The 18,560-nt window shown below is 53.7% G+C and overlaps 5 protein-coding genes across 5 annotated transcripts; 4 read left to right on the forward strand and 1 right to left on the reverse strand.

Moving 5' to 3' along the window:
- Positions 1-401: 401 nt before the first annotated feature.
- On the forward strand, positions 402-2,364 carry HER10_EVM0002342 (uncharacterized protein; the record flags this gene model as incomplete). Its single annotated transcript, XM_035472058.1, has 9 exons — positions 402-597; positions 659-739; positions 802-872; positions 954-1,009; positions 1,061-1,355; positions 1,418-1,598; positions 1,653-1,866; positions 1,920-2,181; positions 2,230-2,364. 9 exons carry the CDS (start codon positions 402-404, stop codon positions 2,362-2,364), a joined length of 1,491 nt encoding a protein of 496 aa, XP_035328977.1.
- A 1,495-nt stretch (positions 2,365-3,859) lies between these two features.
- HER10_EVM0001394 (F-box domain-containing protein) lies at positions 3,860-7,065 on the forward strand. Its single transcript, XM_035471142.1, has 3 exons — positions 3,860-6,085; positions 6,144-6,355; positions 6,408-7,065. Exons 1-3 carry the CDS (start codon positions 4,658-4,660, stop codon positions 6,685-6,687), a joined length of 1,920 nt encoding a protein of 639 aa, XP_035328867.1. The 5' UTR covers positions 3,860-4,657; the 3' UTR covers positions 6,688-7,065.
- Positions 7,066-7,496: 431 nt separating this feature from the next.
- On the forward strand, positions 7,497-8,892 carry HER10_EVM0009163 (F-box domain-containing protein; the record flags this gene model as incomplete). Its single annotated transcript, XM_035478662.1, has 4 exons — positions 7,497-7,518; positions 7,751-7,979; positions 8,035-8,602; positions 8,662-8,892. 4 exons carry the CDS (start codon positions 7,497-7,499, stop codon positions 8,890-8,892), a joined length of 1,050 nt encoding a protein of 349 aa, XP_035329819.1.
- A 478-nt stretch (positions 8,893-9,370) lies between these two features.
- Positions 9,371-12,063, forward strand: HER10_EVM0002657 (histone H2A.Z). Its single transcript, XM_035472359.1, has 3 exons — positions 9,371-10,629; positions 10,971-11,102; positions 11,184-12,063. The coding sequence occupies exons 1-3, from the start codon at positions 10,525-10,527 to the stop codon at positions 11,370-11,372; spliced, it is 426 nt and encodes a 141-aa protein (XP_035329009.1). The 5' UTR covers positions 9,371-10,524; the 3' UTR covers positions 11,373-12,063.
- A 1,400-nt stretch (positions 12,064-13,463) lies between these two features.
- HER10_EVM0010728 (R3H domain-containing protein) lies at positions 13,464-18,282 on the reverse strand. The gene is made up of 4 exons (XM_035480179.1): positions 16,482-18,282; positions 15,876-16,398; positions 14,950-15,813; positions 13,464-14,885 (listed from the first exon to the last, which is right to left on the reverse strand). The coding sequence occupies exons 1-4, from the start codon at positions 16,830-16,832 to the stop codon at positions 14,830-14,832; spliced, it is 1,794 nt and encodes a 597-aa protein (XP_035330023.1). The 5' UTR covers positions 16,833-18,282; the 3' UTR covers positions 13,464-14,829.
- Positions 18,283-18,560: the final 278 nt, after the last annotated feature.

Below are 18,560 nucleotides of genomic sequence, written 5' to 3' on the forward strand. Positions count from 1 at the left end.
AGTTCCATTCTCCTGGACGCCGGAAAAACGGCCAGATTATTGGTCCAGAGGCCGCATGTTCGGTCGCAACAAGTGAAAGACATATGCCTGGTTGGTTTTACCCCAGTCTTCTGTTCCATAATCACCCCACGAACCTGGGGTCTCCTCCCAGGAATACGGTAGATGGTGATCATGTCTAACTCCTTTTGGACATGTCAGTATGTAGTCGCAGGTTCTTTTTGTTGTCAATATCTTTCTCATGTTGCCTCGCCTTTATTTAAAAGGCATAGGTAGAACTCATGAGTTTCCAGTTCCCTGAATCCCATCATCGTTCAACATAGCGACCCTGGGCTACAGTGGTCCGACGCCAAGAACTCGAGAAACCTGTCTTCAATTTCTGTTGCCGTACCTCCAGGAGCACGATGACTTCAACCAAGGAACATCCCGATTATCTCGAGGAGCCGCCACACCTCGAAGTCCCACGGGTAACATGGTATAAGCATGCCGGCTTGCGGAGCCTCTACATCAGAATGCCAATCTTGATGCTTTGTGCTACCATCAACGGATATGATGGGAGTCTCCTGAATGGCCTTCAGACAATTGAGAACTGGCGGACTTGTACGTCCTACAACACCCGTCACTGATTCGTTGAAAAGTATACTGACTCTCAGATTTCCAGACTTCAACCATCCCTCCGGCTCTACTCTTGGCCTATTCACTGCCATTGTCAACATCGGTGGTTTCAGTGCACTGTTCTTCTGTCAGTTGGGGATTCAAGTTCAGCGAGATCTTCACACATGCTAACGTATTCACTGGCGACAGCTCCGTACATTGCGGACTTCTATGGCCGTCGTATCGCGACTGCTATCGGCATCATCATCCTAGTCGTCGGCGTCATCATCCAATGTAGGCACTCAGGCCCCTATTTCTCCTGCAGAAAAGGATGAAATCTAATGTCGCTCAGCCGTTCCAAGCGTCAACGAAGGCATGTTTATCGGTGGTCGTTTCCTCGTGGGATTCGGGTAAGTAGGCATTCATGCCCATAATTGCTGATCTGATCACTGATCACTGGCCGGATTAGATCCAACATCTCCATCGGGGCCGGTCCGCTGCTGATCATGGAACTGGCTTATCCTCAGCATCGAGGTAGGCTCACTGTGATGTACAACAGCCTCTGGTATGTCGGAAGTATCGTTGCCGCCTGGACCGTCTACGGAACGATCAAGTACACGGGTCAAGTCTCGTGGCGGGTTCCTGTCGCTCTGCAATGCCTTATGCCGGTGCTCCAACTGATAGGCATATTCACATTGCCTGAGAGTCCGCGTTGGCTATGCTCAAAGGACCGATCTAATGAGGCCTTTGAGATCTTGGTCAAGGTGAGAAGGGCGCAGAGACAGTACAATTGGTTCATCCTGAAGACTGACGCTTAATATCGCAGTATCACGCCAGTGGAAACCGCGAGGACCCCTTCGTCCGAGCCGAGTTCGCCGAGATCCAAGAGACCATCAGGCTTGAGAAGCTCGCGGCAGAGACGGGGTGGATGGTGTTTTTCCAGACGCCGGGAAACCGCAAGAGGCTGTTGCTCATTGTGCTCACATCGTTCTTCTCTCAATGCTCAGGTATGGTCAAACCTCTTGGAGAACCTGGACTTGACTGACACACGATTCTGATAGGAAACGGCCTGGTCTCGTACTATCTTCATGACATTCTCAGTTCCGTTGGCATCGACGAGCCCAACTCTCAATCTCTGTTCAATGGTGGTCTCCAAATCTGGTCATTCCTCGTTGCAATCTGCTTTTCGGTTTATTTCATCGAGAAACTCGGCCGAAGAATTCTCTTCCTTATCGCTGCCGTCGGGATGCTCGTTATTTTCAGTGTCTGGACTGGGTATGGGCCCCACAATGTCCCAGGAGTTACTTAACCTATGCTGACCTTCTCAGATGCTCTGCAGTGTACGCCCAAACAGGAAACAAAGACGCCGGGTCCGCGGTTCTGGCGATGATCTTCCTCTTCTACGGAGTCGCTGGTTTCGCATGGCCTGGCTTGACGGTTGCTTACTGCTCCGAGATTCTCCCCTTCAGCATACGTGCCAAGGGACTGGCAATCTGCCTGGGAGTAACAGCGCTCTCTGGTGTTTTGAACCAATACGTCAACCCCATTGGGCTCTCGTCACTGGCTTGGAAGTTCTACTTTGTCTACATTGTCATTCTGGTCATTGAGGTGATTTGCATCTGGTTCCTCTTTGTGGAGACCAAGGGACCTACTCTTGAGGAAATTGCCGTCCTGTTCGACGGCAAGGATGCCAAAGTTTCCAAGGAGGCGGGAATGGACGGCGATGCTACGTATGAGCAAGTGGAGGTCCGTAAGGCTGCGGAAAAGGTCTAGGCGTTGTCCACATAAGAAACAAGCCAGCAAAGATGCTGTAGGCTTTGCAGGGTTGAAGCGACTGTACGGATCGGTTCCGGAGACGAATGTGGGTTGTCGGTTGAACACTGGACAGCGGAGGCATGCTGTGTCGCCAGTCGCTTTAGACCGGCTGGTCAAGCACGGAGAATATGAATCAAATGGACTGGGAGCTTCCCTGATTATCACATGGGTGTGAAGCCGTGCTGTTGTCAGTTGATGTCTTGATGAGGTGACTGATAGAGTGCGTCCATGCTCTGAGGCTTTTCTTGCTCGTGAACCAGCATTGTCGGCCCCTAACATCGTATCGTCACCACCCTCGTCACACAATAAAGTAGCAATATGCTTGACAGAATCTAAAATGACGAGAATTAAACTATCTTAGAGTGAGGGAATTCGCTACCTAGTCGTGCCCGACCCAGCTGCCGCTCCAGCACTCTCAAAGTTGCACCGGGAGCTAGGAAGAGACATCCTGGAAGCAAACCTAGGTATGCGTGCTACGGTATGCTAGAAATCATGCTGGTAAGCATGCGTGCCTTGCTAAGAGCTACTGTATGCTAGGAGGCTAGGGCGGCGCGGAAACCCCTAGGATTCGAAACATGCGACACACCCAAAGCCCAACACACCATCAAGTCCGGAGCGTTGCTAAAGATGGATATGGGGACTTCTTGGCCACGTTTTGACGAAGCTTGAGGCTGATCTGAGCGGCAGAGAGTGGTGTGCCGGGCAGGCAGGCCTCCTGGCTTGGCGCTGCCTCCTTATTGTCTTCGTACGTGGACAAGTCAACCATCATCTGTGTGACTCCGTCGCAGGCAACACGGACGGATTTAATACAAGGAGAGTCCTCCATGGCTTGCGGGTGAACAGCGCCATCAAGACAAGGTCTCGGGATTTATCTTTTCTTCACTTGGCTGGTTTCCTACCTGCCTATTCTCTCTTGGCCAACCTACCTACTCCGTTACCTTACTGTTCGAACTTGTTACTATTCCCACCAGAGAGAAAGAGAGAGAGACGAACTATACAATATATCCCTTGGCTTGGCCAGCAAACGCCCTTACCACAACTGATTATTGACGCCTGAACACATTCGACGGGTGCTCACAGACCGGAACCCCACCGCCAACTCCCGGGGGATACTCGACAACCGAGGTACTTTGTTGGTCACCGGACCACAGCACCACCTTTGTGTACCCATCAAGTCGAAAGGCGAGGGGCCGGCGTCTTCTCTTTTCCCCTCTCTTTGGTCCCAGGGCGCACTATTCCCACCGCGTCCACGCCGGTTTGGCGCACCCGCCTGTGGGCAGTCTGCAAAGGCACAAGCACAAGCACCGGACAACCTAACCACCGCCCCCCCTCCCCCTTGCGATCGCCGCGTGGCGGTCGCCCATTCCAGCCCGTTCGTTGCAGCTCGCTCTAAAAAGGTGAGACTGAGAGTTGCAGTCTTGCGCGCAGAGACTGACTGACCCTGACTCCTGTCGTCCACTCGCTCTGCCTTTCTCTGCCTGGCACGTCTTGGTAAACTTTGCGCCTGGCCTGCTGCATCCCAACTCGAACGGAACCCCAGATTCAAGGATTCAACGAGTCTAGAAAGTAACCCTGCATCAGACAGATCGAATCAGGTCCGTTGGCCACAAGGGTCACGAGGAGGGACACAACAAACGAAGAAGAAAAGAAACGAACCCACGAGCGGGCAGACTACCACATCACAGATCGATCATCAATCACTCATCACCACCTCGACCTCCTCCACTCGCACCCGTCTCTTCCTCCCTCTCTTCCTTCTCTTATTTGACCAAACTTTCCCCCCTCCCTCACTCCCCGAATTAAAACAATGTCCTACCGCTTCACGGCCACCGAGGCTACTATCGCAGACGTTGGCTAAGACTTGCCTAAACCAACATCTCACTCGAACGCTCTAAACTCATTCACTTACGCCCCCGCTCTCATTCGAACACACCGCTCGCTGACGCTCACACTCACTTTACACTCTTGTCACCTCAGGTCGCCCAGTCCCTCGGCATCGCCCCCAATATTCGCCCAGGATTCCCGGCGCGGCTTCCAGACCCGTTTCACATCGGCCTCTCTGTAGCACCCCGGGTTCCAAGCAGTTTCAACCCTCCGTGACGAGGGGATCCCCGGTCGCCCAGCCGACCAGCCGCCAGATCTCTTTCTCACTCTCCTCACTGCTGTACAGCGGGCACATATCCTGTCGACGGTGCACCAATACCTCGACCATCGACAACATCGTTCGACCGTCTCCCGCCCTGGGCTCACTATGGATAATGTTGTCAGCTCATTCGGGAGGGGCATCTCCCGCGCTGCCCGCGGCGTCCGCAAAAAGGTTCAGGGTTCCCAAGATGATCAGCAACCATCTCAGTCATCCGCGGCTTCATCGGCCCCATCCTTAACCGCTTCGTCCACCAGCGCCGAGGACACTCCCGTACCCGCTCACGCTCCCGCACCGACCACTGAACCCGATCTTGAAGCTCAACTTCCGGCTCACACGGCCTCTCAATCTCACTACACGGCCCTGCCGCTCACATCACCACTGCCGCCTTTCACACCGACTATTAACTCACCGGAGCCGGCCTCACCGTCGCCCCCTCACTCCGCTCATGAGCATCACGCTCATACGCTTCCAACCCTAACACTGGGCCCATCAGCCCAACCCCCCACCCAAGATGACGCAACCCTCCAGGCTCTCACCGGCGCTCACCCCGCCGAGTCTTCGAATGCCCAGACCTTGACGAACAACATCACAACTCAAACACTCACCGTCCCGGGCCCGCAGTCTCAACCCGTATCGCCATTATCGCCTCCGCCCGCTATACTTCACTCACCCAGCGCACCTTTGGCTTCTCCCATATTTACACCCTCAGCCATATCATTCGCGCCTCAGGTCCACCCCAACTCACCGGCGCCCCAACCTCTCAACCTCTCAGCCGCAGCCTCACCAGCTCAGTACCTGCCCTCGCCCCTCGAGTCACCTCTACCCCTCGAACTCGAGCAGCAACTGTCCTGTAAAGATGGCGGCTCAATACGACCTACCAGCGCCCGAAGCGCCCGGCCTCGCACATCCCGCTCACGCCGAGACTCAGTTATTGAAAAGGTCGCCTCGCTCGATCCCCGACGACGCTCTCGTATTCTAGGTCCCAAGACAGGGAATAGTCTCATGGATCTCCCGCCTGAGCTCCATCTCATGATCATCGACTACCTGGAGTTTGGCGAACTAGAGAACCTGCGCCGCACGTGCCGCTTCTACCGTAACTTTCTCACAAAGGAGACCATTCGCGACCTTTTCGGCGAGCAATTCCGCCTCGCTTTACTGGCGCATTGCTACATCTGCCTCAAGTACGACCCCACACGCGGCAGCTTGCTCTGGGCAGACTATAACCATCCGCGGTATCCTCTCGCCAGTAAATGTGTCGACTGTGCGTATCAGAAGAATGAGCTGGCGGTAGGCAAGAAGGTGGCGCTGGGCAATTACGCGAGTGTATGGATCTGTCGCTGGTGCGGGTATCCCGTCGCCACTGCTTCGGCGCCCAACCAGCCCGAGTTCCACAAGGGCTGCTATAATCACTACAATAATGTCCTGCTGGTGTATTTCGTCTTGGGGTGGATTCAGCTGAGCCTCGGTATCGTCGCCGGTGCGCTCTGCTGGAGGTACTTTAAAGACGAGATTCTCGTCTTGGTGCCGTCTATTGTAAGTTCATGGAAATCGCTCTCGCCTTTCTCGAAAATAGGGTTTCTAATCTAGACAGGTCGCTTTTGTCTTACTGTGGTGGTGTCTGGCTCTCCTCGTCGTCAGAGGCGAACACAAGCGCACGTATCACTTTTCGTTGATCCTTGAAACGGCGATACTCGGTCTTTGGTGTCTACCAATCTACGTTCTCGTCAAAGATGTGGAAGACGGCATAGCTGGACTGTTCGACAGACGGGTTACAGTAACCCTGGTCTTTATCGTATTGAACATGTAAGTTCGGGTCACTATTTCACCACGTTCTGAGGAGCTAACAGGTAGAAAGGTTCTTCCGCCTCCTCAATGTTTTGGGTAACATTGTTCTCACACTCGAATGGCGACACTTTGCGCGTAAGAAGCCCCGACTCACACCCGCAGCCAGATTCTTCAACATGATCCTCGCTGGGCTCGTGTACTGGACCTACCCCCAAGCTGTGGAACAGGAGTACCCGCCGCAATACCACTTCATCAACACCGGCCGACGACGAGTCAAGAGAATTCTCGCTGAGAGAAACGCACAGCGGCAGCGACAACAGCAGCAGCAAATTATGACGATGATGTATTAAACGCTATCAAGAACGACACAACACATATGACGCAAAGACGTCAAGCAACGACCCGCAAACCCGGAGTTTGGTAATGAAAGAGGATCCGCCAGAGCGATGACTGTTTTATTGATTGCAAGCGTAATGGATGCGGCTGGCGTGGAATTGGGATCACATGGTCTTTTATTTTGGGCAGATTTGCCACGGCGAATACCATGGCGTACAGAGTGTATGATTGCAGGCGATACCTGCCCAAAAGCCTGTTGGGTCTCACAGTACGACATGGCGCTGGTAATGACCATGGCAATCAGTTTTGATGAAATTTCGATGCTTACCAAGTTGAACCTGGAAGATGTTTGAAGGGTTCATGAAGAGAAGAGAAGAGGTGTGATTAGAGACTTGAGTAGTAGTAAAATGAAAGAACCCATCTCTATGATATTCTTGCTGATTCATGGCAAATGACCTTCCGCAATGTGGGCCATCAGGTTTCCAGTCACTCAATCATTCAAGCTGAATGAAAGTGAACGACAAGCGGCATTACCAAACATGCCTGCATGCTTACCTTACCTGAATGAGTGCCGCCTGCATATGCAGACCGGCACCAGCTCACCTCAGCCTCCAAAAGAAAGCAATTGTGTAAAGCCCAATCTGCAGATGCCTAAGCGTCAAATTCTAATAGCTGAGCTCTTTCATAAGCTTGCCCTAAACATCTCATGATGTGAGTTACCTGGCGTTCGATCTATCATGTCGCCCAGTGCAATTGTGTCATCGCGAGTCGTTGTCATTGACAGCGGGTAAGTGCTTCCTGGCTAATGAAGGTCTGATTTTGGATGAGCGACTCAGGCTCTGATCGTTTGCCAGGTCCGGGTTCACCAAGGCTGGGTTCGGCGGCGACCGGCAGCCTCTCAGAGTATTCCGTGACTAAAGACAAAGTCCCCAACTGTAACTGTCGTCAGCTGTCTGACTACAATCTAGCAACTGCAATCCAATATCCTACTAGGACGAACGAGAACAGGAACACTGATGTTTGGATGGTTAGTCGGCGTGATATTCCGCAACCCGTGCAAGTTCCTCTAAGCGCAAGACTTATTGACTATATCACATACCACTTACAACGTTGGCCACGCCGTCAACCCGAATTATGAAGGCCTCAACCGACCTCTATACCCGGTAAGAGCAGGTGGAGTGGTTACGAACTGGCAAGATGCAGATAGGATATGGAACTATGCGTTGGCAGAATTGGGAGCCTCCATACCGCTTTCCCATCATCCGATCATCATGACAGAACCACTTCACCTCTCTCCAAGCCAGCGGTAAGTACCAGATATTTTTCCGAGACTGCAAAGAGCCTGATTGTCCATGAACTAGGATGACCATGGTATCCCACGTCTTTGAATACCTCTCCGCGCCGGCGTACCACACGGCCTCGCCGGCTCTGCTGTCAACTTACGCGGCCAACCTACCAATCGCTCTCGTCATCGACTCGGGCTACGCGGGGACTTCTACTCTACCAGTATACGACCACGCCCCTAACCGGAACCACGCCCGTCGGCACGACGTTGCGGGACAAGCGATAGACGACTGGTTGCAGCAAGCTCTCACGAATGAAGTCGGTCTGGAGCTTCCGTCAAACGGGGCTTGGGATGACGTTTTGTGGTTGGCCAAGACTGAACGGTGCCGCGTCGTAAAGGACTTTGAGGAGGGTCTCATGCAGTGGAAGAATATGGTGGATGACGGGGGGGAAGAAGAGATCTGGGATCTGCCTGACGGGATGAAAGTCAGGCTTGACACCCCGCTGGGTTTGCGTGCGGGCGAGGTGTCGTTCAACCCTTCCATGTTGGGGCTTGATGTTGGTGGGCTGCAGCATGATGCCTTTGATGTTATTATGAAGTGCGTACAAGGTCGTCGTGAAAGCCTCTGTCAGAATATCCTGCTGGTGAGTCCTTGTCTCTGTTTTGCTATCACTGATTCGTCGTGTTGCTGACGACGGTATAGGCTGGAGGAAACACCATGTTTCCTGGGTTCGGCGCCAGGTTGAAGTGCGAACTGGAGCGTTTATTCGGAGAGGGTACCACTATCAACATCATCTCTCCTCGGAATAGGGCGTATTCCGCTTGGGTTGGGGGATCCATGTTGAGCGAACTTTCGACTTTTGAAAGGATGTGTGTCACGAGGGCCGAGTACGAAGAGGCAGGGCCCGAGATAGCAAACAAGAGATTTCTTTAATAATGCGGTCGTCACTGAGTAGAACTATGCTCTCTATTGTGGATTTATTGACGATTTGAGTAGAAAGTATGATAAGATGAAAGAAGTTATCCTCTCTTCAGACAGTGCCTTATTGGGACTTACATGAACAGCTGGCACCGGCTGCAGGAAGAGGACTCACTCCTCCAGAGCCGATAAACGAGAACATGGTGGTGTGGATACCAGATGAGACCCGAGCTCCCAGTGTCAGATCTTCCCGGTGTTTTATGGGGCCGGTCATCCGATCGAGTCCAGGCGGGGCCTGAGATTGAGCCTTGAAGTGAGCACTGAGCTTGTAAGGTCAAACGTCGCACGTGAGACTCAAGGCCGGATGAAGCACCAGCCACATCACGTGGACGGCCGCGCCACAGGCTGTCACTAGCCTCGTGCGGGACGCTTTCTCGGTCTGCGTTTTGCGTCGACATCAAAGGCCAACATCAGCAACGATCATGTCAAGATGACAACACTCGCCTCCACGGCTCAAGACAGGCTGCATTTGGGCTCAGGCTGACCTGAAGGCCACTTCTCATTCTTCTCTGAGCTTTGCTTGACCATCCCGCTGCAGTGCAGCGAGCTTGGCCAAAGCCTGCTGCTGGCATCCGTCGCAGAGCCTCACTTGGAGGTAAGCTCAAGGTATGTGCTTCTTTGCCGCCACGGCGTCTCCTGGATTCCAGGTGACTTGCTCGAGCTGAGCAGGTCCTTCTCCTTACTCTTATCTCATTTCTGGCTTTCTGACGGTTCTACCATGGCGAGTGCCATGTACTTACGTCTTGGGCGGCAGGCTCTCTTGCCTCGCTCATCAGACTCACTCACAGCCCGCCCGGGCCAAGCAAGCACCTCAAGGTTCCTGGCTCCTTCGATGCGGCTCGGGTAATCTTCGGCAGCCGCGTGCAAGCTCTCCAGTCGCAACATTCCGGCAATAACATTTTGTCAACAATTTCTGGGCACTCGACGCTAGCGCCATAACACAGCCATCCACAACAGAGCTCCAACCGACGAATAGGAACGGACCACAGCTCACCAGCAAAACTCTGAGCAAGGAGGGAGGTAGCGTGGGCCGTGGCAGCACAGAGGTGCAGCGCAGAGCAAAGCAGAGCAGCAGAGGTGCGCCGGTGGTCATACCTCTCCATTGGAAGCAGCAGAAGCAGACACGCAGACACAGGCCGCGCCGTGGACTTGCTCAGAAACGAAAAGCACCGCAAAGACAAGCAGCACCAGCACCAGCACGCAGCAGCACCCGGCACACCCATCGACGGTCCCCTCTCCTCGCACCTCCCACACCACACCGACCGCGATTTTCTTGCTCGCACCGAAGCTCCCTCGCTCCCATTCGCCCCCCTGTCCTCTTCTCCTGCCGTCACCGACGAACAACAACAATCACTGTCAGCCTTCGAACTAAATTTCTGCCATCTCCATCCACCTCCACCAAAGCTTCCCTCGACAACCCCTCCAACTTCAACCCAACACCGAAACAGTCTTCTTCGATAACAGTCCTTTTTTCCAAACCTTGTACTCGACACGCGCATCCCCACTTTGATCGAATCATCGGATCCCAAACTCGACTTTCGAATTTATCAAACCTTTTTTTTTCGCGCCCTCGCATCAACATCAACAATGGCCGGCGGCAAGGGTAAGTCTGGCGGAAAGACGTCCGGAGGTAAGGCTACGGCCGAAGTCCCCAAGAAGCAGCAGAGCCACTCCGCTCGCGCTGGTCTCCAGGTAAGTTGCGCTGTGCTGATGATGCGCCGGTTATGCACGTCAATTTTTGGGCCCCGATATCGAGCATCGACCGACGACCACCCGATTCCGACGCGTTCGACCGCAACACAAGTCAGAATCGCCATCCAACCATCATCTCGCGTCGCGCAGCATCTGCCACCTGCAACGGTGAATCTGCGCGATCACTTTCTCGCCGTCGAGGCAGCACTGGATGATGGGCGGGATGCGGTCGCGTGCACGATGTCGTTGGGCTTGAAAACGATGGCGCAACTCCCGGAACACTCGCAGCAATGAAAATTTCTCAAGCTAGCGGTCGCAGCTTGCTAACACGGACTTTCCAGTTCCCCTGCGGTCGTGTTAAGCGTTTCCTCAAGGCCAACACCCAGAACAAGATGCGCGTCGGTGCCAAGGCTGCCGTCTATGTCACCGCCGTTCTCGAATACCTGACTGCTGAAGTACTCGAGCTTGCAGGCGTAAGTCTCCATCCCTCCCGGCGCACCCCGTTGACTCATCGGGGTCTCTGCCTAAATCTTTTGCTGACGCGCGCCTTGTAGAACGCCGCCAAGGACCTCAAGGTCAAGCGTATCACTCCCCGCCATCTCCAGCTTGCCATTCGTGGTGACGAAGAACTTGACACCCTGATTCGTGCCACCATCGCCTTTGGTGGTGTTCTGCCACACATCAACCGCGCGCTCCTCCTCAAGGTCGAGCAAAAGAAGAAGGCCAAGGCGCTCGAGGCATAAATCCCGCGTCTTGCACAACAACGACAACAACGTTGATATTCCCGGTTGGCTTTTTTCTCAGGACGGTTATTTGGGAGTGGTTCGGTCTCAAGGGATGCTTTTTTCTGCTTTCCTTACAACACTGGTCAGAAACGACGATGATGCAGGTGTGCCAGAGCTTGAATAATCTTTTCACAACGTCTGGAAACAAAGAAAGGAAGAGGCATGCAACGGTTCAGAGTTGCACGCAATCCTGTCCTCGACGTTTACGGGTACGGTGCTAGAAAAACATAGCGCATGAGCCATAAGTGCCTTGATCTTCACGATTGCAGGGTACTCGCTCTGGGTGCATGCACTCTCAGAAACCCACGCAGATTCGCCTCGAGTCTGGCACTCGCTCACAATGTACAACATTTCGAGGTTCCTGTTTCGGTTCCCAAGAAGGCACGCGCGGATAAGGCACTAGCTGATGGGCTTAGGTAGATGAATAAAACTGTAATGGGGGTACACATTTGATTTCCGTATACTGACGCAATGCCCTCGTCCTAGGTGATGACAGACTCATGCAGACAATCTATCCAAATGGTGTTCGTGAATCGGGGTATCTATGATGCGGCCTAATTACCCGGTTAATGGAATGCTGAAGCGTACGCGTCGTCCAGATGCTGGCTTGATTCGTGTCCCTCGTGTTGGATACGTTCCCACCTGCCGCTGCTCGGCGTACTCCCACTTAGAAGGCCACAGCATTAGCCACGGCGGCGAAGCCATCACCGAATCCTCCAACACGGTCCTCGCCATCATCGTTGCCAAACGCTCCGCCCTTGCCCTAGTTACCGCCCTCGCCCTCGCCGTTCTGGGTCCACCACGGTTCCTCCGCTTCGGCTGTTGCGCCACGAGGTAACCATACTCTGCGTCTTCGGGACGCAAGCTGAGTAAGGCTTTATCTCTCGTGTACATGCGCGAGATGAAGAGCGGGCCGGTTTTGGGGGCGGTTTTGTTGGAGAAGAAGCGGCCGCAGTGGATGCAGCGGTTTGTGCAGGAGATGAGGTATCGTATGCCGCAGTGGGAGCGCCAGCGCCATTTTGGGAGGGGGTTGGGGCGGAGGGGAGGTGGTGGTGTTGATGTTGGTGGTGTTGATGTTGGTGTTGGTGTTGGTGTTGGTGTTGCTGTTGGTGCTGTTGGTGCTGTTGGTGCTGTTGGTGCTGTTGGTGCTGTTGGTGCTGTTGGCGTTGATGGCTCTGGTGAGGACGAGGGTGATGAGGATGGCGAGAGCCCGGACAATGTAGATGACGATGATGGAGATGGAGACGCTGCAGTGATTTGCACAGCGATCGCGTCTGGCTCGGCTGGCGGTGGCGGTAGTGGTGAATCCGGGGGAGTTATCAATGACGGTCCACGATGGCTGGATTCGTTCACTTGGAGATGGTCGGCCATTCTACGCCCCTTGCCCCTTCACCTCCTCGGGAACGTCTGGCGATGGTTCGACCTCGTTGTTTATCCAAGTTCGGCTATGTGCAAACCATACAGCAAAATTAATCTAGATTTGGAAATGTGAGTGAGTGTGTAGCTTGGTAGATGGGGTATCCGGGGCTCTTACAAGTACGAGCGGGAGAATTAGCCACATTGTGAACGATATCTCGTTGGTATGGTAGGGACTCGACGAATCCAAATAGCTAACCGTCCCCCATTTTCATAATCACTTTGACCCTTTTAAAGAACGGGCCTTCAGAATCCGGCTGGTCCCTCCTGCCCGTATCATGTACCCACCACTTGGTCATGCACATCATGACCCCCGTTTCACGAGACAAAGAAACATGTTCACCGCCCGCTCACCCACCCACCGATATGTCATGAGATGTCGTGAGACAGAACATGGACTGTACTTTGCTTTGTAAGAAGAGGACCTTGACCTAGAACCCCCCCCCCCCCCAACTCATATTGTTTGTACCGAATTTCATCTTCCCTCAGGAACGAGTGGTAAAAATGAACAACCGGACCACAAGACAAGAGTCTTCAAGTCCTGTTTGTAACGTTGAACGCCAGCAGTTCGGTAGCGGCGCGTGTCGTCCTCACAGTGAGCACCCCATGGCATGAGACTCGGTATCAAATCAAACGCAGTATATTTGACAAGGCGCAAAATAGCATAGCTGCCTAGTGTGTGCGGCTCTCTCGGTACATCATCATCCTCTCTTCATCGAAATTATCTTTGTGCCCCATGACACATTACACGCAAATAGTTTGGCCAGTCCTCGCATCTGCCATCTCATCTCTCTCTTTCCCGTGTGTTGTTCTCTCCTGGAAAATATATCGACATTGGATCGTTCATTGATCTCTCGTCCTGTCATCCTGCCTCAGATGCTCGCAAATGCATGTAAATCCAACGAAAATAAGAGGGAAAAAAAGACACGGAAAACTCTAGCAGGTCCAAGACCAGGAAACACGACCAATTGGCCCCCAATGCAGCCTCAACGCCAATGTCCCCGCCAAAGTCGTCCCCGAAAGATCACCCATGATGGAACAGGAGTGTTCATTCTATGGGCGACTCTCTGCAAGTTGACACAGAGAGCAGTGTGCAGGGTTGAAGGCTGGGGGGACATGAATACTAAACGACGAAGAAAAATATCAGGAAATGCCGGCGCATCAAGACGCCCAAAATCAAATCAAACTTTTTTTTTTCGTCGGTTAGCCCAATAAAGAGCTAGCATTATTTTCTCAAGCCGACAAACAACCAATCCTGGCTTTCAAAAGAGAGTCCGAGGGCAACATCAGTCTTGGGTCGTGTCTTGATCAAAACCTGCCGAACCGTGGTAATTAGGTGGGTATAGTCATGGTCGCCGAAGGGCATGGTCTCGTCATCCAAAAAGAAGCGGCTTTTGTCGAGCATGCTGGTACAGCTATCTAGACATAAAAAGGTCGTAACAGCGTATTCATCGTCAAGGGTGGTTCATATGCTCCCGCGCGCCATGAAAGGAGGTATGGCGGGGAAACAGGAGGGTATAGGGGGACCGCCCATGGGCCTTTTTTTGCCATGTCGAAATGGTTGCCCATATCAGGTATTTTCTTGTATCCAAGTTTCTTTTCCGTTCATCCTTCTCTGGTCGTTGAAACAGCCATGAGCCAAGGTTTCCTTGCCGGGCGGGTGCCGTGAATCCAAAACTGGATGCCGCCGCGACGCTGGAAAATCTTCTATCCACCAAATCCGAGACGGCCGAGCGAAAGATCATGACGCTGCCAAAGGCTCGTGTCCAACAAATCATCATTATAAGCAATATGGGTGTGGTTGTGGGGGGAGAGTGTCCATCATGAAAAGCAATGGTAGGTATAACACAGGGGGGGTTTTGTCGATTACCGAGCTGCGGAGAGCTGCGGTGAACTCGTCGAATTTCGTTTGTAGTCTCTATGCGTCGCGAGTCATGAATCGTTTCCTCATTGTAATGGTTGTCGTGGCAGTCTCGGCGAGGTGAATTATGGTTCTTGTCTAGTGGAATCGAGATGCGCCGGCGCTTCCAGCACGGGGTGCGTTATCGGAAGAGTCTGCCATGGGGTTAGTTCCTTGGACTCGCTATCCCAGTCTGCGCAGACGAAAGAAAAAACTTACCGCTTCCACGTTGCATGTGGCCGTTGGAGCGGTTGCGACCGCTGAAGCCGGCAGAAGTCTCCCACTCGGGGCCTCTGGGCTGCCTCTCGGGGGCGTTGCGGTTGCCGCTGTTGGCGCCAGGGCGCTGGCTTCCAATGGCACCAGGGGTGCTTCGGGCCTGAGAATGGGCGGCCGACTCGTAGGAGCCAAGGTTGAGTCCACCAAGCGAGCTGAGGAGGCTGCTGTCGGTACCAGGAGTGCCGACCGTACCCGAAGTAGGCGTCAGGTTGGGAGTGGCAAGCGCGGCGGACTGGTTGACACCTCCATTGTAATCGCCGAAGCGGGCCCCCGAGTTGCCAGACTGGGGAATGTTCCCGATGCCGTTCATGGCCGTCAAGTAGCTCGAGGAGGATGCGGACGGGCTAGGGCTGAAGGATCGCAGATCGGCGAAGCTCTTGGCAGCGCGAAGGTTGGCAAGGCCATTTCCATCAGGGCTTCCAGGAAGCTCAAGGGTCGGACCTTGACGGCCCATGGCATGGGAGTAGTTGGTGCTAGCGCTCCGGGCCTCTCTATCAGCGGCGAAATCGAAGGTGGCTGCCCTGCTGAGGCCCTTCTTGTGGTAGTCCAGGCCGACAGCGGGAGAGTGGATCTGGGCTGTGGGTGAGGGAAGCTGGCGTTTGACGACGTGAATCTGGCGCGACTCGGCCTCTCCCACAGAGTTATGCTCGAGGCCCATGTGATGGGCGAGGATGTGGATGCGACGGCGCTGCTCGGGGGCGACCGAGTTGGGGAAGATGAGGATTTCACGGTTGGTATCACGCTTGAAAAGAGTAAGCTCGGTGTAGAACTCCAGAGTCTCGGGATCGTTGAGATCGATATCTCCATCTACACACGGTCAGTCAGCAGGTGTTCAAGTCTATCTCGTGGCTTTCTTCGTCACAACGTACCGAGGGGAGCGCGGGGAGGGTTGCTGGAGACGCTGTTCAGGGTCTGCAGAGACGGCTGTTGGTGCAGCATCGGGGCGCGGTGCTGTTCTTCGAGTTGACCACGTCGTTCCCTCTTCTCACGCTCGATACGCTCTCGCTCGGCTTCTGGCAGCATCTTCTTGTACTCGACTCTCAGCTTTCGGCCGTGGACCTCCATTCCGTTCATGGCATCAATGACAATCTTGGTATCTTCGGGGGACTGGAAGTTGGCAAAAGCCAAGCCACGGAAAACGCCATTGTCGAAGTGGTAGTTGAAGGCGTATGGCTGGGGTAGGTGCATTTCCAACATGACGGCGGCAAGCGTCTCCTTTCGCACGGCAAAGGGAATGTTCTTGATGACAATGGCGGTAGGAATCAGCTGCTCCTCCGTCTGCGAGCTGGGGCGCATATCACCCTGTCCATCATAGCGGAGGCCGTTAGACATTCCACCGTTGAGGCCGGAGCCATATGAGCCGTGCATGCCGAGTCCTTGATCGGTCCAGTTCTTAGGGGCGGTCAGATCACGACTACGTTATAGAGAGCGAAAGGATGTGGGAAAGGGGAAAAACAGAAGAGGAAAAAACTTACAGTGGGGAGAGCGGCTCGGCGATTGACGCTCCTCTGTCTATTGGCACCGTTCATGGCACCGTTGACGGTCGCAACACCACCAGCATTGTAGTTCCAGGCCTGGCTATTGTCCAGCATATATCCCCCGGGCATTCCATTCGCAGACATTTGATCCATGGCTCTAGGATTATAGCCAAGACGGTCGGAAGGAAACAGGGCAGAGGAGCCCAAGCCGTTATCGAAAGGTCGCTGGGCCTGACGAGGGAGGGACAGACCGGATTGGAAGCCGCCCGCATACTGCCTCGAGGAGCTCGGGGAGCGATTCGGGGGGGCTGAGTAGTCGAGATACATGTCGTGTTGTTGCTGGCTCATTGTCTTTTTCTCGTGATATATTTTTTTCGAGGTGTAGACCCGTTGACGGCAGGTACTGGATTTGATGACCAGTAACCAGTGTGATGTGCCGACGGGGAGCGGGAGGAAGGAAGAGGAGGAGGAGGAAAAGGCGGGAGGCGGTAATGCGGATGTGTGAGGGAGATGCAGGTTGGGTTGGCAAGGGGGGCAGTTGGTAGATGCAGCAAAAAAAGCCCTCGACAAAACCGAACCGACTGACGTGTGTGGACAACGCGAGTGAGGACAGGGACCTGGCGACCTCAGGAAATGGCGGGCGATGCGGAGCAAGCAGTCAGTGTGCCTTTCGCCAAAACCAAAGTGACAGCAACCTAAGACGCAAAAGCGGCGTCGGGGACGGAGGCGACGGCAGCAACCTTGATTGCGATGTAGCGGACGAGGCGATGCAGTCAGTGTGTGTGTATGTATGTGTGTGTGCAAGGTTGCAGTTCACCAAACACGCAGCATGCAACTAGAAAAGTCGCAAGGAATTTCTCTCGTGTGTGGATGTGACGGCCGTTCGCTCGTTCGGATCGCTCGTCGTTAATAGTCGTGCAGAGACCCCCTCCGAAAATGGGTCTTTTGGAAAAAACAGGTTGGGAGGAGGGAAATGCGAGCAGCCGGGAGAGAGAGAAGAGGAAGAAAAAAAAAAAAAGTCGCACGCTGTGACCAGTACAGAAAAAATGCCGTGGCGGATGTTATGTAGGGGCGTGGGCGTGGGCGTGGGGGAGGGCGAGTGGTCCCAGTCAATGGTAAGGTACCTTGCTCTCCGTTCGAAGTACCTAAGGTAAGGTATGGCAAAGGTATGTGGCGGGCTCCTTGCGGGATGGGCGCAAGCGGGCTGGTGCTTTTGCTTTTTGGGCTTCTGTTTGGCCAGGATCTTCTTCTTCTCCTTCTTCTTCGTCTTCTGCTTCTCAACTTCTCTATTGCTTTGCTTTGCTTTGCTCGGCTTGGCGTGGCCCTTGGGGCTCGTTCGCTCGTTTCTCCGCCGAAAACGCCAAGGTCACCCAGTTAGGTACCGGATGCACACGCAGTTGCTGTTGCAGTTGCAGTCGCAGTCGCAGTCGCAGTCGCAGTCGCAGACGCGGGTTGCAGACGCTTGACACGCGATCGCTTGGGGATTGGTGTGTGTGTGTTGCGCCTTGATTCAAGGTGAAGTACCTTTGGATAGGGCAAGGCGCAAAGGGGGTGGTGGGTGTGTTTGTATTCCTTGCTTGATGGTGCGCGTACCTCAATTAAGTGCTAAGGTATGTGGGAGGAGGGAGGTAAACAAGCCCAAGTAATAGGTAACTAAGGGACGGATAGGAGAGGATAAGATAAAGAAGAGGGATAGCGGATGATGAGGTGACCGACGCTAGGTACTACTTTTTTTCGCCTGGTGTTGAGGCTCAAAATAAGGTCAAAGGTCGAGGGAGGAAGAAGACGATGAACTGTGAGGGAGGGGGGTGAAGGGGAGGTTAAGAGGTTGCGAGGAGATTCGAGCGACAAGGGAAAATTTGGTGCTGCTGCAGCATGGAAGGAAAAAAAAAAAAAAAAGAAGAAGAAGCTGAAGTGAGGAGGCTAAAAAGGGGAGCTTCTCTCTTCTTTTTTTTTCTGGTCCCCTCTCCCCTTCCTTTGGATTTGCAGTTTCTCTCTCTCTCCCGTCACAGTTCACTTTCAACCCCCGTTATTGTCGATGATGGGCCCCAGTGACCGTAGCTGATGAAATGGGCC

Source organism: Colletotrichum scovillei, assembly GCF_011075155.1.
Source record: "Colletotrichum scovillei strain TJNH1 chromosome Unknown Contig00009, whole genome shotgun sequence".
NCBI classification, from domain to species: domain Eukaryota; kingdom Fungi; phylum Ascomycota; class Sordariomycetes; order Glomerellales; family Glomerellaceae; genus Colletotrichum; species Colletotrichum scovillei.

Coding starts and splice junctions, on each gene's coding strand:
- HER10_EVM0001394 (XM_035471142.1), top strand. CDS start 4,658: ATGGATAATGTTGTCAGCTCATTCGGGAGGGGCATCTCCCGCGCTGCC. Junction 6,086..6,143: donor TCGTCTTGGTGCCGTCTATT/GTAAGTTCATGG, acceptor TAATCTAGACAG/GTCGCTTTTGTCTTACTGTG. Junction 6,356..6,407: donor GTCTTTATCGTATTGAACAT/GTAAGTTCGGGT, acceptor ACAGGTAGAAAG/GTTCTTCCGCCTCCTCAATG.
- HER10_EVM0002657 (XM_035472359.1), top strand. CDS start 10,525: ATGGCCGGCGGCAAGGGTAAGTCTGGCGGAAAGACGTCCGGAGGTAAG. Junction 10,630..10,970: donor CCGCTCGCGCTGGTCTCCAG/GTAAGTTGCGCT, acceptor CGGACTTTCCAG/TTCCCCTGCGGTCGTGTTAA. Junction 11,103..11,183: donor AAGTACTCGAGCTTGCAGGC/GTAAGTCTCCAT, acceptor CGCGCCTTGTAG/AACGCCGCCAAGGACCTCAA.
- HER10_EVM0010728 (XM_035480179.1), bottom strand. CDS start 16,832: ATGAGCCAGCAACAACACGACATGTATCTCGACTACTCAGCCCCCCCG. Junction 16,399..16,481: donor GCCGAGCCGCTCTCCCCACT/GTAAGTTTTTTC, acceptor ACCGCCCCTAAG/AACTGGACCGATCAAGGACT. Junction 15,814..15,875: donor CCCTCCCCGCGCTCCCCTCG/GTACGTTGTGAC, acceptor GACCGTGTGTAG/ATGGAGATATCGATCTCAAC.